The sequence below is a fragment of the Vanellus vanellus genome, assembly GCF_965231255.1.
Source record: "Vanellus vanellus genome assembly, chromosome: 18".
NCBI lineage: Eukaryota > Metazoa > Chordata > Aves > Charadriiformes > Charadriidae > Vanellus > Vanellus vanellus.
In genome coordinates this window covers 6263229-6286648 of record NC_138923.1, presented here as the reverse complement: position 1 = coordinate 6286648, position 23420 = coordinate 6263229, and the positions used below count along the sequence as shown (strand labels likewise).

Below are 23420 nucleotides of genomic sequence, written 5' to 3'. Positions count from 1 at the left end.
CGGCGGAGGGGGAGGAGCGATGCTGCTGCTGCTGCTGCGGCGGGCGGCGCGGGCGGGGGTCCCGCTGCTGCGGGCCGGTCCCGGTTCTCCAGGCAAGTGCTTTGTCCCCGTCCCCCGCGGGCGGCCCAAGGGCGTCCGGGCGGTGCCCGCCCCGTTTCGGTGCCCCGCGGGCGCTGGGGACCGGCCGGGCCGGTTCCTCACCCCCCCCCGCTCGCCGCAGGCAGAGCCTGTGTGAGCCGCACCGAGCCGCCGGCGCGGGATGGACGCGGCGGGGAGGAAGAGGAGAAGGAGCAGGAGGAGGAGGAGGAAGGGTGCTACCGGCTGTACCCCGGGCACATCCCCACCAGCCCGCTGCAGAAGGCGCTGCTGGCGGCCGGTTCGGCGTTCATGGCTCTTTATGACCCCTACAGACACGGTAAGCAGAGCCAGGGGAGCTTGTTCCACACAAGGTTCTCATTAACGTCCAGCAAATCCTGCCTCGTGTCTCCTGGGAGTTTCTCAGGGGACTTCATTTCTCCTGGTGGGTCATGGGGCAAGTGCGGGGCTGAGACCTGGCCCCAGGCAGGAGGCTGTGGAAGAGAAGGGATGAGGAACCCCAAACACCCCCCAGTGATCTCCTCCTGACCCCCCCTATGATGCCACCCAGCCCCATCTCATTCCTCCTTGGTCCTACAGGCCTCATGCCTCTTCCTGCATCCCTCCCTGCAGGTGGCACCAGTGCAGAACAGCCCCGAGGCTGAAGATCCATGGTTTGTGGGGTCCCTGCCTTGCCACAGGCTTCCTGCCTGCTCCTGGACAAGGGGGTCATTGCCCTATTTCCTCACCTGCCAACCGAGGACAGGCAGATGGTGCAAAAATAATTCCTGGGTCATTCTCTGGTCTCTCTTTCAGATATGGTGGCAGTCCTCGGGGAGACCACAGGCTGCCTTGCCCTGCCCAACCTGCGAGACAAGATGAAACACCACCCTGAAGGTTACCGCATCCTCCAGTGCGTCCCTCCACATCCCTCCCTCGACGTGTAGTTTGTGGTGGGGAGGGAGACATGAGGCCAAGCACATTCCTTGGGTCCTGTGAAGGGAGAGCCCTGTGCACCCCGGCTTGAAAGCAGCACAGGCATTTCATTAGCTCTAACCCTCCAGGTTGTTTATTTTTAATGATCACAAGAGCCCTGTGGCAAGTCTGAGGGCAAGAGCACAGCAGCTGCTGGGCCCAGCCCTATTTCAAGTGCTGTTGTCTGTCTGTTCTGCTTCGCTGCTGGAACTGGCAGGTGCCAACGCAAGGAGATGCAGCAGCAGGCACAGGGGAGAAATCCACAGCTGTGGTGGGTTTTCGTTGCTGCTGAGGAGCGATGCAAACCCACCACATCCATGGATTTCTCCCCTTCACCTTCTGCTGCATCTCCTTGCATTGGAGACTTGGTCTCCACTGGTCTGCCTCCTCCTTAGACACCTCCACATTTTCTTTCCTGGTGCCTGCAGCATCTCCCCAAGCTGTGAAATGAGGCCACTTCTCTTGTCTTCCTTATTAAGACTTGATCACTTTTCCTTCCTTGTCTTCAGGGACTTGTCAAGCGCGGCAAGGCTGAGGACCAGGAGGGACTTCATGAGTCTCTTGTTAACCAAGATCTTATTTGTTTGCCTTCTCCCTGCTCCTTGTCACATGTCACGCCTGCTGCTTGTGTATCATTTGGGTTATGTCATTAAGGTGCTGGGGAAAAGCTGCTTTTTGCCATATGTTTGTGCAGAGCAGCCTGATCCTGGCTCCAGACGCTGATGTGGCAAAGCACACAGAGCACCAGGATGGGGCTGAGCCCTAGAGGAACTGCCCAGGGAGAGGGGACAGCAAAGGCACCAAGGGCTGGGGAGCAACATCCCCACCTGCTCCTTTCCCTGTGGTATTGCAGGGATTTGCAGTGGTCTCATTTGTGCACGCAAATGTGCGAGTTTTTTTAAGCCTTCAAGCTGCTGAGGTCCCTTTGACACCAAAGACACAAGGAAGCATCTGCAGCCAGGGTAAAGCTGGTGCGAGTCCTGCTTATCTCCCTGGTACCTCCACTGCAGGGCTTTTATCATGGGAAGAATTTATCCTGTGCATGGAAATAAAAGGGCTTTTGTTTAGTTCCAGGGCTGTGAGGCACCTGTTTGCCAACAACCTGGAGAGGAGACCTTTCCGTGCATGGCTGCCACGTGGCTGGTGGTGAAAGCCAGAGCAGGAGAGAAATTAAATCAGTGTTCAGAACAAATTCCCTCCCCTTTTTAGGGTTGTTCCTTTGAAGCTCTGGCTGCTTTGCAGGGATGCTGAAGAGCTGTGCTCCCCCAGGGCCGGCTGTTGCTGGGGGCTGTGCCTGGCTGGCAGCCTGCAGGGCAGCGCTATGGTGCAGGGGACACCGGTGTTTTTCCAACCAGAGTTTTACAGGAGTGCAAGATGAGAGCTCTTTATTGCCAAGGCTTCAGGTAGATCCTTTAAGCAATTTGTGTCCCAGTCTTGGCAACAGAAAAAAGGACTGTGCTATCCCTGCAGCGAGCAGTCAGGATCCGTGCAAGGAAAATACCTGGGAAGAGCAGAGGCAGCGGATGGGGGTGTCCAGGGGCTTCTTTTCTCCAGGACCCCCCTAGCTCTGGGTTTCCCTGGGAGATTCACTGGCCTGTGTTTCACTTTCAGGGAGCGGCCTCGCATCCGTCTCTCCACCCTGGACATGGCCAGGCTGCGGGGGCTGCCGGACGGCACGCTGGGCCGAGAGTACGTCCGGTTCTTGGAGGACAATGTGAGTGTGAGGTTTTGCAGGGTGCAAATGGCTGTAGTTGATCCCTGGGCTGGGAGCATGGATGCGCTTCAGAGGGAGATTGGAGCCATGGAGAAACCTGTGGGAAGCCCTTAAGGAATGAGGGGGAGTCAGGGGGATGGGATGAGATGCTGGGTGTTGGACAATGCTGGATTTGTCACCAGTGCTGTGCAGTCCCTGGTTTTTGTCTATGTAAATGACACTGACCCCTGTCACTGGGCCTGGGAAATGTGCTGATGGAGGGGACCACGTATTGCTGTGCACTAAAGAATGAGACCAGAAACTTGAGTTTTGGAGGAGGCTGAATTGAACCTCTTTGGATTTGCAGAAGGTTTCTCCGGACACCCGGATGCCGCCCAAGTTTGTTGATGATGAAGAGCTGGCGTATGTGATCCAGCGGTACCGGGAAGTCCACGACCTGATGCACACGCTCCTGGGCATGCCAACCAACATGCTAGGTGAGCAGCAGCGGGCTCAGGGGGCTGCGCTGCCAGACCCCACTGATGGCGCTTGGCCACCTCTCCCAGGAACGGAGCGGGTTGGACCAGTTGGGCTCCCCGATCCTCAGCCTGGGGAGGTGTGCGGGGAGGTTTGCATCATCACCAGCTCTGTGGTGACCAAAAGCCTGCAGGATGTCACCTTTCCCTGCTGGGAGATGCTCTGCCGAGCCCTGGGTGCAGGCAGCCACTGGGCGGGCAGGTGGGTGTTTGCTGCCTGGCAGGGAGGGTGGCACCGAGGGAGGAATGTTTCGCAAGCTCTGAGAGAAGGCAGAAGTGGGGGGTTCCTGGTTGCTCCTTATCTGCTTGTCCCTGTGTTCTTTGCCCTTGTTTTGTGTCTGACTCAATAGCAAGTCACAAGTCGAGCCTTGCTGGTGAGCCTGCGGGAACTGGCATGTCAGGTCTCCTACGCAGGATTTGGCTGAGCCCCGGTGGCATTTGTAAAAGGTCTGTCCCGTGCTGAGAGATGGGGAGAGCCGTGCGGGGGATCAGGCATCAGCAATTGTGTTGCTAAAGATTTGCAGGGAGCCAGCCTGCCTGGGAGATGTTTCCCAAGCTCGTGGGGCATCACCTGCGGGGTGCTGCTCCCCTAGACTGTCCCTCTCAGGTGGGTGGTGCACAATGAGGCTCGTCCTGGCACAGGCTGAGACCACAGCCAGACTTGGGAAGCATTTCTGAGTCCTGCCGTGGAGGCAAGAGGGGACGGGTGCATAGCCATTCTCAGGAAGGGACTGGTGGTGCAGCTTGCATTGTGGGACCTGGTAGCCCTGGCTAGCTCTCGACCCGGGCACCTTGCCCACTTACGGCCTCCCTGCTCTCCCCCAGGCGAAGTCGTGGTGAAGTGGTTCGAAGCTGTCCAGACGGAGCTGCCCATGTGTGTCCTGGGAGCAGCGTTTGGCCCCGTCCGTCTCAGCGCACGGTAGGCACTGGCACCGGCTGATGAAGGGAGTCTCTGCCCTGGAGACATGCCAGCCTGGGTGATGTTTGCCAGGGTCCTCTGGGGATGAAGAGGGAACACTGCTAATTTGTGGGAGGGAGTCAGTCAGGGATCCCTCGTGTGAACCTGCTGTTCTGTCCCCACGGCAGCGGTGACAGCTGGAGGCATGGCTTTGCGTGGTCACTGAAGCAGAACGTGATGCTTCGTCTGCTTCTGGCACCAAATCTGTGCCAGGCAGGAGGAGCAGTATCTAGGCCTGGCTGCTCTTGGCTGGGCACATGTTGAGGGCCAGCAGGACCCTTGCCATGCTGGTGGCCGTTCTCTGCCCCAACACACCTGTTTTGGTGGCCCAGCAATTTGGGGAACCTCACTTCTGGTCTTGGGTTTGCTGACCGTAGCCTTCCCAGCACACTGTCGTCTTCTGTGCCTCAGTTTCCCCTGTGAGAAAGGCAGGAGGGATGCTAGAAGGGTGGAGGGGTACATGGGACACATGGGTTTGGCATCTGCCTGCAATGGGGACTCGGAGAAGGAAATCAAAAACAAGACATGGAAATCAAAAACAAGACATGGAAATCAAAACTGTCACCGTCTGCATCTTTTGTTCCAGAAAGCTGCAGGTCCTGGCCACCGAGCTGGTTCCCTGGGCGATTCGGAGTGGGCGCAACGCCAGCTGTATCCTGAATGTCTACTACGAGCAGCGCTGGGAGCAGCCAGTGGAGTCCCTGCGGGAGGAGATTGGCATCTTCCCTCCTCCGTCTGTTCGAGTGTGAGAGCTCAAGTACAGGGAGGGGACAGGGGATCCCCACTAGCAGCCGTCCCCTGCCACGCTCCATCTCCTCCTGCCCGAGAGCGCAGCGTGGCTCTGCTACCAGCCGCCACGGACCCAGGGGCTGAGTTTTCTCCTGCCAAGAGCTGGCACCCTCCTGTTGGTAGAGGCCCAGCGGCACCTCCCTGTGCCGTGACAAAACTTGACCTTTTTTTGCTGTTTGCGATTCAGTGGAGGGATCGCAAGGCCCACCGTGCCTTTGCCAGCTGGGTCTGGCTGCTCGGGTCCCCCCAGCAGCAGCACTCCGGTACTGACGCTCCGAAATGCTGGGATGGGTGGGAGTCAAGCTAGTTTACAACACACCGCACCAAACCACCGCCTTGACCTTCTGCAGCTCCAGGGCTGTGTAGGTAAATTCCTCCTCCCCGCCTCCCTGGGAAGATGGAGGCTTAAAGTCTTGGAGCCACCCTGGACTGGAGCTAAACCAGTGATTTACAGAGCAGCCCAGGGGCAGGTTTGGTCTGTGCAAGCAGTGAAATCCCATCTCATACTGGTGCCTAACGGGACTCCTGATGGGTCATATGGGATTTGTCTCACACTGTGGAGACCAGGCAGTGTGTGATTGCATGCCCATGGGAGCAGGCAGGGAAATACCTTTGGATATTATCCCTGCTGGATTGGCTGTTCCAGAGCCGATCCCAGGCTGCTGTGTCTCCCTGTAGTCCCTCCCCATCAAAAATGCTGAAATCCCCATGATTGTGCTGGGTTTTCAATAGGAATCCTCCCTTCCTTAGGCAACAAAATGACATGACTGGGAAAATGGGGCTGAATCCTGGGAGCACAGAAACGGCGGCTGTTTGCACTGTGTCTGGGAGCTGATTGCTGTCTGAGTTAATTAAACAGGGCTCCAGACTGCCAGTGGCTGGAGTGCAGAGCTGTCAGATGCGAGGGCAGAGAGCTGTGAGGCCGGGGGCTCTTTGTATGTGTGGGCTTGCTGTTGAAATTCCTTCTTGCTTAATAAAATCCATGGTGGAGCTTGTGGTTCGTTGTTCCCCTCCTTTCAAGAGGGAGGTCTGATGTGAAACCCCCGTCCGTTTCAACTCCGGTGGGGTCTGCTGTTCCTTGTCTGGCGATAGCCAGCAGGGTACATGCGTGGCCACGCATCCCCGGGGACCAGGGCACAAAGCGAGCTGTGGAGCTGCATCTTTCCATCTGGGATTTGTGGGTGCTGGGCTGTTGAGCTGCTCCTTGTGGTCGTTGCACAAATGCCTGGGCAGTGGAAGAATGGGGTGCAGGGCAGGAGGGGGGCAAAGCTGGGGCCTTCCTAAGGCGATCCTGGTTCCTGGGGGAAGAAAGGGGTGCCCTGACTGGGGTCCTTTGGTGGTCCCGGAGGGGAGTTGTGCAGCCAGGGGACATGGCATTGCCCTGCTGTGAGCTTCACTGGCCCTGTCCCTGTCTCCTGTGGGATGCTGGAGTGGACAGGCAGGAACAGGGGCTGATGGTGCGACTGGGGGTCAGAGTCGCTCCATCCCAGAGGGCTGAGCAGGGGCAAAACTCTTGGGTTTTTGGCTACATTCAAGACCAGACACCGGGGCAGAGGGACTGGCTTCCTTCCAGCTTCCCCGGACTCCCCACTTCCAATTTTTCCCTCCATTCCCCCACCAGCCAGACTTTGTTTTTTTCTCCCAAATCAGGCTCATGCCTCCCCTTGGCCTCCAGAGTTATTTCAAGCAGATAATAAGGGATATCATATAAATATATCCTTCAGCTGCGAGTAAAACACACAGAGTGGGGCTGTCCTATTGCACTGGTCGAGGTGAAATAAATGTTTGGCCCTAAAACGACCCAGAAATGTGCTTTTCTGTATCAGAAACTTGTCAGAGCTTTGGGATGGTCAAACCAAGGGGCAGCAAAGATTCGCTGCTTCCTGAAGCCGTGAGCAGCAGTCAAGGAAACATGGGAAATGATGGGAGAGGGTTTCACTGCACTTCGGGTTATTCAGCGTGACTGTGCAGTGCTCGGGGTGCCAGCGGCTGTTGTGCCGCCTTCGTGCAGCCACGTGTTGCTCGGTGGGTTGGTACCAGCGCTACAGCAATGGCACGTAATGTAATTTTAAACCGCATCTGCTCAGCCAGATCACCTAACGGCCACCACGGCTCCTGTTTGCCACGGCTGTTGCTTTGCGAGCCTGTGAGAAGGAAGGCAGCAGCGGCAGGGCCGGGGGGGGTGTGTGTGAGAGAGGCTGATTTTGGCAGGTCAGACACAAGTCATGCAGAAATGTATTTTTTTCGGGATGTATTCAGTGTGGATGAGTGGCAGCTCCACTGCTGCCACCAGCAGTGGTCTGCGCCCGTGCTGCTGGGGCTCTTTTGGGGATGCTGTAACAGGAACTTATTGTTATAAATTGTAACATATTACAACTGAAGGAGGTGATGCTGCTGCTGCTGAACCGCACGTTTCTTAATTCCCAGGAGGTGCCGTGTCCCGGAGCTCCTCTCGCCGCGTGGGTCCACACCCCCTACCCGGGCCGCCTCCGCCCGGCTCTGAAAACGTATCTCCATCCAGGGCGTACCGAGGTCCGCTGGGCTGCTGAGCGGCGGCAGCGGCAGCTCCCCCCGGTCCATTGCTCGTCGCAGAACCCCGAGAGCCATCGCCGCGCCCCGGCGGCAAAATACGACTCTGGTGGGACTCGAACCCACAACCTTTGAATGACTCCCGTCACACAGCGCTAGAAGTCCAATGCGCTATCCATTGCGCCACAGAGCCCTCGCTTTGCCCCGTCGCCCTCACCGCCTCTTCCCGCCGCTCCGCGCCGCGCCGCTCCCCGCCCCGCCCCGCGCCCCGCCGTTGCCCGGGACCGCACCCGCCGCCGCGGCGCCTGACCGGTGGTGCCGAGCGGGACTACAACTCCCGGCGGGCCGCGCCGCGCCCGCCCCGCCCCGTGCCGCAGCGGCGGGCGGGCCCCGCTCCCGCTCCCGGCCCCGCTCCCGGTGCAGGTGGCCGGGCCGCAGCGGACGCGCCGGAGCCCGGTAAGAGCGCGGTACCGTTCTCCCCCTTCCGTGACCTCTCGGCGCTGCTTATGCTGCGCCGCGGCGGCCACCCTGTCTCCCCGCGGGCGGCCGGGCGGGGCCGCCGTGGCCCACGGTCTCCTCAGGAGGCGCCGCGGCCCTGCGTGCGGCATCGGGGCTCCTCAGCTCCCCGGTCTCCTCATGAGGTACCGGGGCTCCTCAACCTCTCGGTCTCCTCACGAGGTGCCGCGACCCTCCTCCTCCCCAAGTGGGCTGCGGGGCTCCCCCCGCGGATACTGGCTGTCGCCGGGCGGTTCCCGAGCCTGGACGGGGTTAGGGGAAGAAGGTCCCGGCTGCAGTCCCGGTGTGAGGCCCTGATGGGCCTCCCGGGTCCTTCTGCCCCCTTAGATGGGGCTGGGCTGCTCGTCCTCCGTGCTGGGGATGAGCCCTCCGGCCCTGGGGAAGGACGGGGAGGGCGAAACGGGGGTCCCCGTCCTTCCCCAGGGCCGGAGGGCTATCCCTGTCACCCTGCCCAGGCCCGAGTGGGGGAGACAGGTGCCTCCCTAGCTGTTCATGGTGGAGAGACGCCTCTGGGGTTCTCCTGGCCCCTGGTGCTTGACCATTAGTGCTGGGGCTTCTTGGAGCCCGGTCACCTGCCTGTCTTTCCCCCCTGCGACCTGCTCCCCCAGGCTGGTCCCTCTCCCCAGCTCTCCTTGGGTCTCTCTGCCCCCGGGTGATGGATCCCTGTGGTTTGCCTTCATGCCTGCTGGCTGTGGAGCTACAGGCAGGTCTTAATTTTCGCTGTGCTGATGCAGCTAGACAAGACCTGAATGCTTAACGGCAGAGCTGGAGGTCTGTGGCAGTAAGGCACTGGTTATCTCTCGGTAATCTCTCACTGGTGTGAGGCAGAGATGCCAGCAGAGGATAACAGGGGCCTGTCTGGGCCCGTCTTGCCTTCAAGTGGGAGATTAAGCACCTTGCTGCCCACACAGAGTGTGGCTCCCTCACTGCTGGCTCTCCACGTCTGTCTGTCTGATGCGAGCATGTAACGAAGGGCTCAGGTCTTGGCCGTGGCATAGTAGTTTGATGGTGATCTGAGAGCTGCCCCGTTTAACTGCAGAAAACGGCTCCTAGGCAAAAATGCTGCAGGTCCTGCCCTGCTAAAAGGCTGAGGAACTGTGTTGTAGGACCTCAGGCCTGGGAGGTGTTTGGTGGAGAGAGCTCAGAGGCCACTGGCATGAGTGGGGATCTCTGGGCAGGGGCTGTGGATGGGGGGTGTCCCCAGGCCCCCACCCGGGAGAGGCATCCTGAGTGCTGGTGCATCCCTGCCTGCTGCTGATGGCATGGCTCGAAGGTGAGACAGCCTGCGTGACATGCCAGGGCACGGTGACCATGTGGTGCTGCCTCGGCTCTCACCCTGCCAGCATTTCGTACCAAATCTGCAGAGGCTCCCCGGACCTGGGGGAGCTGCACCGAGCAGAGGGAAAGCTGCAAGTGTGCCTCTTGGCCCCACCAGCTGTGGCAGAGCCCACGCAGGGCTGCCAGCTTTGAAGCAGTGAATCCACCTTCAAGAGGGAAAGGGAAATGATTTGAGTGTTTCCTTCCTCTTCGGCCTGCATCCATGCCAGGAAGGACCAGTTTTACCTAGGAGCCCTTTAGCTGTGAGGGTCATGTCACTGTCACTTTCTTCTGCCTGATGCTGTCACCTGAAAAGAGCCTTTGCTAGATCACAGTATGCTGCATGTCTTGAAGGCACAGCTGGGTGTGTTTAGGATGGGGACAGAGGTGCTGGGTTTGGGCAACAAGTACCAGAGACTGAGTTGCCATCCACAGGGGATGGGGTGAGGGTCTGGGTGCTCCTGGAAGCAGCGACAGCTCTTGTTCTGCCTGCTCCAGCCTGGCCAGGGCATGCCTATGCCTAGCCTCGTCCCTGACCTGCTCTGGCAGTGTCTCCAGCAGAGCCAGGCCAGGAAATAGCTTGCTGACATGAGTGTTTGCAAACATGAGCGGAGCTCAAAGGACTGAGTTTCCTGTCTCTGTTCCTGTCTGAGCTGTGTCGGGGAGCATGTGAAGCTGTGCTCTTCCACCAGCCATGCTGGCTGTCCTGGAGCCAGGCATGCAGGACAGCTGGTACTGGGGGCCTGGGAGACCTGGGTTATGGTGACAGAGGGATCCTTGGGGTAGGGAGGAATTTGGAGCTGGGCTTTGCCAGGCTGGAGGTGAGGGGCTGAGCCAGCCCTGCCTGATAACACCCTGGTGCCTGCCAAACATCTGCACAGGGTCTCCTGCCATGACTCCCCTCCCACATCCGTGAAGTGACTTTATCCTGCATCTCATGCTGCTGCGGTGTGGCTGTGCCCCTGGGTGGTGTGTAGGATGTGGCTCCCCAGGTAGGAATGGCCAGGCTCTCAGCTGGCACTAAGTAGTTCTGTGCCGGTGTCTTAATTGGAGGCCATCTCCAAGGTCCAATAAAGCTACATCTGTGGGAGCTCAGGGCTGCTGGGTTATGTCCTCACTGCCATGAGGAGCGATGACTCAGGGACCTCATCCAGGAAACTGGGGGCTGCTAACTCATCCCGCACCCATGGATTAGTTATTGCCGAGTCCAGTGCACGTGGGTTGATGACCGTGGTTTCTCTCTCTGCAGGCCACGATGCTGCGTCTGGCTGCTTTTGCAGCACTGCTGCTGTTCTTCAGGGTCAGCCTGGAGCTGTCCTGGGCCCAGGCCATCCCTGCTCTCTTCATCTTCTACCTGGGATCCGGTGGATGGGACTTCTTCCTCATATTCATCAAGACAATACGAAGGGATGTCACGTAGGTGTCCTGGCTGGGATGGCCCGACCGTCCACCCTCCCCCTGGCCCACTGCTCTGCCCTGGTGTGTGTGAGCACAGCCCCCAGCTCCTTGCACAGGCCTGGGTTTCTACTGGCACCTGGCCTGGCTGGAAAGAGATCTCCTTTGCCGCGCCTGGGCGGCTCCAAACTCTCGGGCAAAGTTTTCACAGGAAAGATAGATTTCAGCTGAGCTCTGAAGTCTAGTGACTGTCCTTGTACTTCACCCTGTCCCTAAAGCTGCTGGCATGGCACCAGGTGCCTGTGCAGGGTTGGTTCTGAGTTGGTACCAGGCTGTGCCAGCTCCTGGCAAGAATTTGTGGGGAGGGAGCAGTGGCATCTCTTGGAGAGCACCTGAGGCTCAAAGATGCCCCTTTGATCAGGGGACATCCCCGTCTGCAGCCTCCCAAAACCCATCTCTCCCTGACCTCCATCAGTTCCTGACTATAAACATCTTTGCAGAGAACCTCTGCCTTTGTCCATGTGGCTCAGGGGAGCACCCAGAGCTGCTACTGACCTAGAGTAGGGCCTGGAGCCATGCTAGGCTATTGCAGCTCCTAGCAAGGTGCTCGTGCTGTGCTGGCTTTGCTGGAGGAAGTGGTTTTGCAGGGGTCACTGAGCAGCTGCCCTCTTGCTCCCCTTCCTTTGGCAGCACGGGGCTGGTCCTGTTGCGGGTGAAGTGGCAGGTATGGAGGCACGTGAGGGAGAAGAACACAATTGCCAAGATCTTCCAGAAGACTGTGAGCAAGTATCCAGAGAAGACAGCTCTGATCTTCCAAGGCACTGGCGAGAGCTGGACATTCCGGCAGCTGGATGAGTACTCCAACCGGGTGGCCAATTTTTTCCATGGCCAAGGCTTCCGCTCTGGTGATGTGGTTGCTCTTTTCATGGAGTCCCGCAATCAGTATGTGGGGCTGTGGCTTGGCTTGGCCAAGATTGGGGTGGAGACTGCCCTCGTGAATTCCCACCTGCGCATGGAGGCCTTGCTGCACTGCATCACCATCTCCAACTCCAAGGCTGTGGTTTATGGGGTGGAGATGATGGAAGGTGAGGGGCAGGCAGAGGTATCAGGGTGCTCTGGACTCGGGGTGGGGAGAGGGACGCGTGTCTATGGATTTAGTGCTCCTTTCCTGCCCACCACAGAGCAGGGATCTGGAAGAGAGCGGACAGTTGAATTATCCAGGAATTGGATCTGTTTTGTTTTGTTTTCTTGTTGGTCTCTTTGGCCACTGGGCAGGATCTGGAGTTCAGTGCTGTCTGGTGCCCAAGCAGGCCAGCATGGGTGTGAGGATCCTTCCTTGTGCCTCTTGGGTCCGTCCCCTGCGTGGAGCCCTGGGCTGGGCTGGGCTGGGCTGTCCCGCTGCACAGGATGAGCCACCCCTTGCTCTCTGTGGCTGTTAGCCACATTCCTGCAGCAACTCAGCTCCAGCTCCTCATGTGTTTCAGCCCACGCCTCTGAGGTTGATGGTGTCAACAGACGTCTTGGCACCAAAGAGGTTTTGGCTGGGGAAAGGTGAAGAACAGGATCTTCTGGTCCCTGAAGAGGCCTGGGCTGTGGCCCCAGCATCTGTTAATCATGGGAACAACATCTGCCTGGGATGGTTGTCAGCCCTTTGGGGGCTCTGCTGAGCACAGCGAGGGTACTGCTACCTGGTGCAGTGTCTTCTGGAAGGGCAGGGGGTCTCTGTGCTGTAACCACCCTGTGGTCTTTCTCCATCTGCCCTCTTTACTTTCTCAGCAATGCAGGAAGTGCAGCCCTCCCTGAAGAAATCTATCCATCTCTTCTGGTCTGGGGAAGGAAGTCCCGAGTCTGTGCTTCCTGGTGCAAAACACCTGGACCCCCTCCTGCAAATGGCCCAGCAGCAACAGCCAACCCCCCCTGATAAGGGATTTCTTGGTACGTGGTCAGCTCTTGGGGGCCAAACTCGTGGTGGTGTTTCTGTGGATCAGCTGGTTACAACACTGGCAAGAATGTCTGCTCAGGATGCCAATGGCATATGTCAGCAGCAGGGTCTGGGGTGTTTGGGGTGGGCGTTACTCTGATTCTGAAGCCTGGCCCTGTGTGGAGCAGTATCGCGTTGTGCCCTCCATGTGTCCAACAGACCTGATCTGACCAGGGTGAAGCCAGCATGTTCTTAGTGCTGTCACATAACAAAGTTTTGTCTCAACTGGCATGAGCAGAGTGTATAAATTTGACTTCTACCCCTCTCCCAGTTCAGCCAGCACCTGGATTGGGTATGTAACCCTGTCTCCTCATTGCTTTCCAGATAAACTCTTCTACATCTACACCTCTGGCACGACGGGGCTGCCCAAGGCTGCCATTGTGGTGAACTGCCGGTAAGGCAGGGGGCAAGGGCTCGGAGGAGGACAGAGCTGAGCTCTGCCCTGTCCTTGCACAATGCCTCTGGCCGTGCTGCTGACATGTCCCTTTATCCTCCTGCCCCAGGTACTTCCGCATGTCCAGCTTAGTTTTTTACGGTTTTCGCATGAGGCCTGACGATGTGATGTACGACTGTCTCCCACTCTACCATGCTGCAGGTAACGTGTGCCATACAGAGCCCTGCATGCCGGGACTGTCTCTTCCCCCCAGCCAAGCCCGGGGTTCAGGCTGGAGGCTGGTGCGGCAGTGATCTGCATGTCGAGAAGGAGCTGGCTGCTGCTGGCAGTGTCTGACCGAGGCTTTCTGCTTTTTCCCTGGGAGCCAAAAATCGATCTGGATGACCTTTGGAGTGGGGAGTGTGTGTGTGGAGGGGGGGTTATCCCAGCTTCTAGCCTGGCTTTGGCATAGCTGCACCTTATTGCTGCTCCATGTAGAAAGTCAGAGGGAAGGGGAAGCAGTGCCCACCTGGCTCATTAAGACATGCCGGGATGTCTAGGTGTAAAGTGCTGCCTCAGATCTCGCTGCCATGTGTCTCCTCCCTGGTGCCTGTGGTCCTGGGGGCTTTGGCTAGGTGAACACCCACCTGCGGTGAGCCAGCGTGTGGCCTCCACCTTGCCCTGCCATGCTTCTCCCTGAGTGGGCTGGGCTGGAGGTATCTGGGGACTGAGGTCTCCCCTGGCTGCCTCTCCACAGGGAACATCGTGGGGGTCGGGCAGTGCCTGCTGCAGGGCATGACGATTGTCATCCGCAAGAAGTTCTCAGCCTCGCACTTTTGGGAGGACTGCGTGAAATACAACTGCACGGTGAGGCCATGAGGCAAGGAGCCAGCTGGGACTGGGGAGTAGAGCCTGGGGATCTGTGCTGTGCTTAGGAGAGCCTAGCCGCTAGAAGAGGGGGAGGCCTGGACCGGTTCTGCCTGTCTATCCCAAACCACCTTCCAAGCTGGTGGGCCTGTGTCCTTCCCACCTGGGGTGGTAACTCCATGTGTCCAAACCCTTCCCATGCTCCAGCATTAGCCAGGAGGTCTCAGATAGGTTTCACAGACTGGAGGAGTGGGTTAACCAGGAAGGGACAGGCACTAGATGAGCTAGTAGGACTCCTGGGTTTTACCACAACCTCTTTAGGGGACTTTGGGTGTGTTGCACCATTCCTACCTGCCCTGAAGAAATCCCAAACACCCCAAGGCCTGGTGGAGGGATCCTAGTGAGTCTTTCCTCTCTGTCCCTCCCAGATTGTGCAGTACATCGGGGAGATCTGCCGCTACCTGCTGAACCAGCCTTACCAGGAGGTGGAGCGGCAGCACCGGGTGCGCATGGCACTGGGCAATGGGCTGCGTGCCTCCATCTGGCGGGAGTTCATGGCCCGCTTTGGCATCGCCCAGGTGGCTGAGTTCTATGGCGCCACTGAGTGCAACTGCAGCCTGGGAAACTTCGACAACAACGTAAGGCCCCACCACCCTCCCCATGTCCCAGAGGGTGCCTGCTGGCCTGGACAGGGTTAGAAACCCAGACAGGCTGTTTGCTCCTGGTTTCTTGCTCCCAGAGACTTCGCGTGGGTTGCCATCCACCCAGAAGGGTTTTGGCTGTTGTGTGGTGCCAGCTCTCTGGTATCCTAGACTTGCATGGCCAGCGGGCTCAGGGCAAGAGAGATGTCCCTGCTACACCAGGCTCTGAGCTCTTTCTGTCCTAGGTTGGGTCGTGCGGCTTCAACAGCAGGATCCTACCAGGTGTGTACCCCATTGGCTTGGTGAGGGTGGATGAAGACACCATGGAGCTGATCCGGGGGCCGGATGGTGTCTGTATCCGCTGCAAACCAGGTGAGGGCAGCCACAGATAAATCTCCTCAGCCCCATGCAAGTCTTTCCTGATACTTCAAGATAATATACCTAGGTTTGGGTCTCTGCTCGCTTAAATGCTGCCAACTGCATTAGATACCCTTTTTGTGTCTGTGCGAGTGGTTGCTTCCCCCCTTCATCCCCTTTTTTCTCCCTGCAGGGGAGCCAGGGCAGCTGGTAGGCCGTATTGTCAAGAGCAACCCCTTGCAGCACTTTGACGGCTACCTGAATCAGTCAGCCACCAACAAGAAAATTGCCAGGGATGTGTTTACAAAAGGGGATGCTGCCTATCTCACAGGTGAGGCGAGCAGGGCCATTCTGTCTGCTGAGAGTGGAGAAGGGTACCTGTGTGGGCATGGGGGCTGTCCCAGGCTAGTGGCACTGCCCTGAGATGCTCCAGGATTGCTCCCAACCCCTCTGACACCTAATTTTTTGCCTATTCCTCACTTTCCTGTAGGGGATGTCCTAGTGATGGACAAATACGGCTACATGTACTTCCGGGACCGCACTGGGGACACGTTCCGCTGGAAGGGGGAGAACGTCTCCACCACAGAGGTGGAGGGGACACTGAGCCGCATCCTCAACCTGACGGACGTGGTGGTTTATGGGGTGGAGATCCCAGGTAGCTGAGAGGGAAGAGGATGATCAGGGGAGGCAGACGGACCTCCAGCACTTGAATGTGAGAGTGTCCTGCATGTCCAGATCAACATGTCCTTTTGCAAGAGGCTGGACTGAGGCTCCCCATAAGCGAGCTGGGAAGAGGCCACCAGGATGTGCCTAGTGGGAACCAGAGGGTTCCCTCCCTCCCTCTCTCTCTCCCCCTCTCTCTCCCCCTTCCTCAAGTTTTGGTCTGGTTTTGGCTGGGTTGGAAGGACCCTACGTCCTTTCTGGACAGGCTGCAAGTGCCTCCTCTGGGAGGAGGTGACCATGACCGCAGGGTGTCGCTGGTAGCCTTAGCCGCAGGGTGGTGACACAGCCAGTGACACAGCTGGACGCACCAGCGCTTTGGTACAAAGCGGGATCTGTGCCAGAGGCTTTGGTGGTGTGGGGCAGAGGGAGATGATGCTACAGGGACGGTGTGTCTGAGTGCTCTCCCTTCTTCTCTGCCTCTTAGGGATTGAAGGGAAGGCAGGAATGGCAGCCATCGCTGACCCGGAAAACTCCTGTGACCTAGAAGGTTTTGCTAGCGAGCTAAAAAAGGCCCTGCCACTGTACGCCCGGCCCGTCTTCCTGCGGTTCCTGCACGAAGTCTCCAAGACAAGTGAGCTATAGCGTGCACGCCTGCACTGGGCATGGAGCTGTGGGGGGAAACCTAGTTACAGAGGCTGATCTGTGGGAGGGTCAGGATGGAGCCCCTCTGCCCCATAGAGCCCCTAGCCAGTTCCTCTGGTGGTTTGGAGGTGTGGGGGATGCGAGGCTGTGTCTGAGGCAGCACAGGGGCAGTGGGGATGGGAGCATGTGCAGCTGGTGACCCCTCATTCCTTCTCCTCTCCCTGCTCCAGGCACTTACAAGTTCCAGAAGATGGAGCTGCGGAAGCAGGGCTTCGACCCCTCACTGGTGAAGGACAGGTTGTACTTCCTGGAGTCCAGGCAAGGCCTCTACCTGCCGCTGGACCAGGCAGCGTTTGGCAGGATCCAGTCAGGACAGCAGAAACTGTAACTGGTGGGGCTCAAGCAAGGCACCTCCCTGAAACCTGCTGGGGAGAGGAGGGCAAGGCAGGCACTGGGGAAGAAAAGGTTCAAGGAGCGATATAAAGGCACACTAGAGATTTCATTTGACAAGTTTTACAGATAATGGTTTGGGGGGAACACAGAGGGGACCAAGGGGAGGGGGGTGGTTACATACCAAAGCATAGACTCATTATGGCTTTATTTTCTATTTGGTACAGCGGTGATGGTCCTGTGCCATGGGAGGGGCAGGGCCCCAGCCAGTTGAGGAGGGGTGGGATGCCTCTGCCATTCCACTTTGCATTTCCTGTCTTTCCCTCCCTTTTTCTGCCTGCAGCAACCCTTCCTTGTGAAGGCCATTGAAGGGACCAGTGCTGGGCTCTTTCCCCACTCCTCCACCAAGCAGCCAGCTCCTCCTTGGCACAGGGCCCCTGCTGGCAGAGGGAAGCTGGGTGCCAGGCGCAACCCCTGCCCCCTGCGTGGCCCTGCTGGTGTGTTTCTGCTGTGAATCAGGGGAGCAGGGTAGTGCTGGGCTCAGGAGAGGGACAGGGATGTGTTTCTGCCATGCCTTGCTCTCTCCTGGGATGACATTTCTATTTTTCACAATCACACGCACATTATATATATTATATTATATATATATTATACACGCTGTTTTTTTTTTTCAATCTTAATTTATTGTCTGTACTTTTGAATGTGTCCCGGGTTTGTGCAGTAAGTGGAGGAGCAGCCCAGACCTGTCCTCTCTTGGAGAGTCCTTTTCTCTCACAGGGAAATGGGACACTCATCTGGGACTGATTCTCCTCTTCCAGCGTGGGTGCAGCTGTGCGTGTCCTTGTGGCCTTGCTCCATGGTGAAGGACATGAGCGAACCCCACTATCTTGTGGACACTTCTCTGGGTCTCTTTCTTCCACCTTTCGTGGATGCAGCCTTGTTTCGTGCGCCGCCTTCTTGCAGAAAGCAGGTGGGAGAGTGGGAATGAAGGGCCTGGTTTGCCTTTGCTTGTACGTACTCCACACCACGGAGCAGCTCTTGGGGGTTTCCTGCTGCGATGTCTGTGCCCTGAATGCAGGAGGCAACTTGCTTAGGGGAGAGAAGGTCCTCTGGAGGGTGGTCTCTGTGAGAGCTTGACTTCATGTGCTCTGCATCCCTTCCCGCAAGAGCCCTCCCTGGTTCTACTGCAGGAGATGGGCCCCGAACTGAAATGTCCGTGTTAAACACCTGACTTGCGCTACGTGAATTCCCCGCATTGTGTCTGATGTGAAACAGCCTTAGCAGCGATGTCTGATTCCAGTCCTCGGAGACCATGCAGAAAACGTCTGTTCCAGAGAAAACTTTTTTTTTTTTTATGATTTGTTTTTATGCTTTTAGCAGGGTTACTCCTTAAAATGACATCTGTCTTTTGTGAGGGCAGGGTATGTCTGCTCTTCTAGCTGTGCTTCCACACCAACGTACCTGCCTGCCCCAGTCTGTCCTTTCCTCACAATTAAATGCGAGTATGGGCTATGCTGGAGTTTCCGTCCTCATTCTTGCGCAGTCCTGCTTTGTGTGGGGAGGTTGGGGAGTGTGCCAGTTTGGGAACTGCCACTCCAGAGCGTGACCTCCCTGTGCGGACTTTAGCTTCTCTTGGAGCAGGGGGAAGCAAGACCCTTCCAGCTGGGTTTGATGACTGTCTGAAAACACCTTGTTGATGAGACCCTCCCCAGACCCCTCTACTGACTCCCCATTCCCCCTTTTTCCTGGTCCTGTTAGTGTTGCCCATCCCAGTTTGTCCTGGCCCAGTTCTCCCTGTTTACCCTGGCACATCTGGCTCCTCTACCCGTCTCCTGTTCCTTCTTTCCTCTTCCTGCTGCTTTGGCATGCTTAACGTCCCAGCTAATTTCTGTCCTTGAAACAAGTTTTTTTGGTACCCATTTCCCTTCCCTCACTGACAGAACCATTTTTTGGACCCTCTGCATCCAGCCCTGGGACCAGCAGAAACCGGCTCCTTCATAGTACGCAGGTACCAGAGAGAAATGTCTTGTGTGACCGTGGGTGATGTGTATTGCCTGGTGAGCACCGTGGGAAAAGTGCTGGAAATTTGCATCCATTACATACCAGATGCACCTTCAGGCATGCTCAAACTGATGGTTTCTCCAGCATCTCAAATGAAAATTAAAGCTTTTAGCTTATTCAATCCCCTGGACGCAGTGACTCTGGGCAAGGCCCAGCTTGGAGCTGCATCTGGCCTCTGCAGCCAGCTCCAGGCGGGGACTGGGATGGGCGAGTGTGGGGTGGCAGAGCACTGTGGTCTGATGCTGCTCCTGGAAGGGTGCAGCTCCTGGGACAGCAAGTGCAGGGTGTGCAGTGATGGCTGCCACCTCTGCAGATGATTCGGTTCCACTTTTGGATGCTGTTCCACTCGCAGCCACCGGTGGAGGGCGGGCTGGGCTTGGCAAACATCTTGCCTCGGGGGGACGTCTGGAGGGGCTCCTCTGGGGTCTCACAGCCCCCCGCCATGGGGGTTCAGAGCCCTGGGAAGCAGTGAGGGGGCACAGGGTACTGGGAGCAGGGGTGTTATCCACGCAGGGGACAGGTCAGACCCTGGTTGAGGTGGAGAGGAACTTTGGGATACAGACAATGGTGCTGGGTGTGAGGCAGCAATCCCAGGCGCTGGTGTTTCCCTCTACTCTGGCTCCTGACCGGAGTGTGTGCTGGCAGAGATTTTGGCAGCACTGAGGTCACCCTGTTGTGCCAGGTGGGTGGTGGGCTGCGACCTGAACCACCCAGCCTCACCCAGCCCTCTGCTAAAGGGAACAGGGGAAAGCTCGGCCTCTCCGGGGTCAACCCTGGATGTCGTCGTCTGGGGATGATGGATGGTTTGAAGCGATGCAGGAGGAGACGGGAGTGCTGCTCTCCTGGGAAGAGATGGCTGTGCTGCCCTGCACACAAAGCCACTCTGGAGGGAGAGGGGCCGTGGGGCAAGGCTCAGCGCTGTGTTTCTGTCTGTCTGAGAGCAGGTTAGGCTAAAAAAGCCAAGCATTTCTGCATTCAGGGCACTGCCTGTTAAACACAGATGCAAATAGCTTTAGAAGCTTACGGCTTCTAAAGTACGGCTGTAATTTATTTGCAAGTAAGCCCATCCAAGTAGAGACCAGCTTGTATTGTTGGGTTTTGGAGGTGGATTGTAGGCACAGCCAAGGCCGGTGCAAGGAGCAGGGTTTAGTCCTTGCTGGTGCCGACACAACCCGGGCTGGGACCTTGCCAGAGTGTAGCAGGGAGCTCACCCCGAGCCTTGCGTTCCCGCCAGCTGTGAGGGGCAGGAAGGTCGTAGTTGCAGGGTATGAGCAAGAGGAGCAGGATGGGGCCGCCCCAAGCTGAGAGCTCCTGTTCTGGGGAGATGGGGATGCTGAATGACTGGGAAACAGCTCAGCAAACCGTGCGGGGGGCTCTGATACACAGGCCTTCAACAGAGCTCAGTGGTACTGACGGAGCGTGGTGCTGTGCCGGAAGGCTGGGGTGTGCACATACCACTTACGCATGCCTCCGTGCCAGACTTCCCAGCGAGAGGGGAGCCCTGCGAAGGTGTGTTCGTAGCTGTGAGTTATGCTGTAAGGAGCCACCCTGCTTGGAGATGCTGATGGCACTGCGGAGCTGGTGGGGTTAAAAGTAGCAGCTCTGGTCCCCGCTGGAGATCTGGTAGCTGGGGACAATTCACCTTTTTTTGCTGTTTGTCTTTACTAAGGAGGGTTGTGTCACAGGAGGCAATGCTTCAAGATTCCCTACAAAATTCAGCTACACCAATTAGAGTTTTTCTGCTGGCTGTCAGCTTTGGGTTGAACTCCCGGGGCCTTTTTAAAGTCGCAGCTCCTCTGGAAAAATGAAGCCAAGGTGCCAGCATCCCTGAAGCTCTCAGCCCAGGAATACAGGTGCGAGGGTGATACTGAGCCCGGGATCACTGCTGGGACAAAACGCTCCCAGCAGAGAGGTGTTTGGAAAGAAGCAGTGCTTAATCATAGTCTGATTTTTTTATTATTATTATTTCATTTTATTTGTGCAATTTTAAGGGAGAAGCTAACTGAATCCTTTCTCTATGATTAGAGACACTTTATGAGACTTATCTCTCTCTTTTGATCAATAAGCTAAAGTCTGGCTCAACAGCTGTACATAGATAAAAGTACTATATATAAAGTATGAGGTATTATTCTTTTTTTAATTAAAATATTTAAAAAGCTGTTTGCATGAGGTTAAAAAAAAACATTAAAATCCTTTCCTGGGTTATTATTAGCTTATTAATTTAAGCAAAGCCAAAGAGCTTTACAAACCAAATGTACTTTTCACCATGGAGATGACTGCTTCTCCCAGACCCTGCCTCCTGGACAGTGACAATAATATCAATAAAAATAATGCTGCGACTTTTTCTCCGATCAGCATCTTTTTCCAGCTTTAGGTCCAGCTCAGCCAGACCACGCTTGGTGTGCAAAACTGGAGAGTATTTTAGCCTAAATGCAGGTGGGGGCTTTGCAAGCTGCTCAGGACTTTCCTGGGTGAAATTAATTTCTGCTGCTGAGAAAGCCTGTGACAGTCTTTAACGCCGCACCTCTCCAGCCACCTCCTGCCACTCTTGGTGTGCTGGAGTCTTCCCAAACAATGACAGCCACCCGCTCCTCTGCACACTGGCGAGCTAGCTTTGCCTTTAAACAGCGACAGGGAAATATTCTGGACTAAAGAAGTGCCTATCCTTTGGTGCACTCTTTAGAAATGGAAATACGCGATTCCCCTGAGTGGTTCCAGTGTAGGGAGCAGGGCCAGGGACAGCTTTTCCCCCTCCAGTTTGAAGAGGTTGTGTTGCAGGGGATTCCACCAAAATGATGGTCTGCAGAAAGCGCCTGCGTCTCGTAATCCTGCGTGCCATAGGGAAGCAACGGCAGCTTTCCTCCTTAAAGCAGAAAGGCTTCACTAGGGAAGCAAATGGCTTTAGTGCTGTTTGCTGCTCAGCTCCTGAGCAGCACAGGATGGCTGGGCTCTGCAGCAGGGAGAGGCTCAGGGAGCAGGGGATGGGTCCTGCTCTGCTCATTTTGAGCCTGGCCTGTTTCAGTGGTAAATCCCACCTTTCAAAATAACCTGTGGTTTCACCTTCTTTTCTCTTGGTTAATTAAAAATCCCACCCATAGGCACAAATAATGCCAGGCCAGGCTCTGGGAGCACTTTGGGCAGCTGGAGCCATGCAAGCCCCAGAATCGCAGGTGGTGGTGAATCTGTCTGAGGCCGGGACATGCCCCTGCTCGGGATCCCAGATCTCCCCAGATCCCTTGCTAAATACTCCCAGGCTTGTGAAGTGGGATACGACCCCTGCTATGCCACGTGTCCCCCCGGCTATGGCCCTGCCTTCCTCCAGGGTGCTGAGCAGCCTTCCCCATGGCCGCCGGCATCTTGCCAGCGTGAGCAGGAGTCGGGGTCTGATCCTGCCCTGGAGGTGACAGCTCCCACGACCGCACGGCGTCCTGCACACCCCCTGCGCTGTGCCAACAGGGGCCAAGGAAGTGAGGGTAGCCAGAGCCTCCCTCCTCACCTCCGGCCATCCAAGTGGCCTCCAGCTCGGCCGCAGGAAGAGGCTAACAGTGGCGGGCGAGCCACCTCCTCGGCTTTGAGTATCACTTTCAGCTATTCTGAAGGTTAAACGCCTGTTTAGAGCTCCCTATTGAAGGTAGAGCCGGGGGTGCGGCATTGTTCGGCCGCCCTCCCGCTTTGTCTGGCCGCTTTCAGGGATGCCCTGAATGGGAAGCGGCCTCCCCAGCCCAGCACCCCGGCAGAAGGGCTCCTGGGGGAGAGGCGCTTCCTCCCGCCCTAATGACATTCAGGCCTCCATCGGTTCAGCTCCCGCTTTCTTTCTGCTGCAGTTTAACCCGGGCACAGAGGCCGGGCTCCATCTTACTGATCTCTGCTTGACACCCAATTACCACATGAATAGGAGAGAAAGGCTGCAAAAGGCTTTAACTCCCACTGACCCTCCTTCCCCTCTGCCTGCTTCCCCCTCTCCCCGTCCTACCCCCTCGCCTTTCTCTGGTGGAGGGAGTTCAAAACTGAGACGGGGAAATCAAACAAAGCCCCGAGTAAGGAAACCCATTGTCACCGCCTCCGCGATGGCTCCCCTTTCGCCAGCTATTGTTCCCCTTGAAGTTTGACTTGCTGTGTGGAAGGATGCGAGCAGCTGTTCGCGCATTCCCCTGATGTTTTATTGAAAAATAATTGAATCGTCAGTTCGGGGCTCTCTGATAAAATGTTTCCTTGTAGCACTGGGCCCCGCCGTATTTATAAACTACATTTCCCTGTAAAATGTGATGGCGACCTAGACCATTTGGTCCAGAATAAACACAGCGCAGGGATGGAGGCATGGCCCTTCTTCGTTCAAGGGGAGAGCATGCAAACAGCAGGGGAAAAAAAAATACAGGACTGAGACAAAAAAAATTAAACCCTCTTTATTGCCAGGATCAATTTCCAACCTGTTCTTTTGTTTGGCACAATTGACTTTCTGGGAGGGGAAAGGCGGGCACAGCTGGAGCACCCCAGTCGTCTGCCTTGTGCCCTGCAAAACCGGGGTGAGCAGCACAGCTACCTGGGGACACCGTCCCACGCTTGGGACCGAGTGAGGGACCTGCCATGGAAAACCGGGTATAAAAAGAGAAGTTTAGTTGAAGTAAAGCACAGTGACACATCCCTGGGTTTGAACAAGAAGAC

At 56.9% G+C, this 23420-nt stretch overlaps 2 protein-coding genes across 3 annotated transcripts; both read left to right on the top strand.

Moving 5' to 3' along the window:
* The first annotated feature begins 6 nt into the window (after positions 1-6).
* On the top strand, positions 7-6016 carry COQ4 (coenzyme Q4). Of its 2 annotated transcripts, XM_082492697.1 has the most exons (8): positions 7-96; positions 225-415; positions 892-988; positions 2662-2764; positions 3111-3240; positions 3630-3726; positions 4105-4198; positions 4824-6016. In XM_082492697.1, exons 1-8 carry the CDS (start codon positions 20-22, stop codon positions 5331-5333), a joined length of 1299 nt encoding a protein of 432 aa, XP_082348823.1. In that variant the 5' UTR covers positions 7-19; the 3' UTR covers positions 5334-6016. The 2 variants fall into 2 exon arrangements, with proteins under 2 accessions (XP_082348823.1, XP_082348824.1); XM_082492698.1 differs by lacking the exon at positions 3630-3726 and having other exon boundaries at positions 4824-5128.
* Positions 6017-10643: 4627 nt separating this feature from the next.
* SLC27A4 (solute carrier family 27 member 4) lies at positions 10644-16834 on the top strand (the record flags this gene model as incomplete). Its single annotated transcript, XM_082492672.1, has 12 exons — positions 10644-10804; positions 11474-11868; positions 12560-12718; positions 13089-13158; positions 13268-13359; positions 13895-14004; positions 14433-14642; positions 14891-15017; positions 15196-15333; positions 15493-15657; positions 16150-16296; positions 16538-16834. The coding sequence occupies 12 exons, from the start codon at positions 10644-10646 to the stop codon at positions 16693-16695; spliced, it is 1932 nt and encodes a 643-aa protein (XP_082348798.1). The 3' UTR covers positions 16696-16834.
* Between the last annotated feature and the right edge of the window lie 6586 nt (positions 16835-23420).

Excerpts from the sequence above, each read along its gene's own strand:
- COQ4 (XM_082492697.1), top strand. The coding sequence starts at position 20 with ATGCTGCTGCTGCTGCTGCGGCGGGCGGCGCGGGCGGGGGTCCCGCTG. Across the intron at positions 989-2,661 it reads GAAGGTTACCGCATCCTCCA|GGAGCGGCCTCGCATCCGTC; the intron begins GTGCGTCCCTCC and ends TTTCACTTTCAG. Across the intron at positions 4,199-4,823 it reads CCCGTCCGTCTCAGCGCACG|AAAGCTGCAGGTCCTGGCCA; the intron begins GTAGGCACTGGC and ends CTTTTGTTCCAG.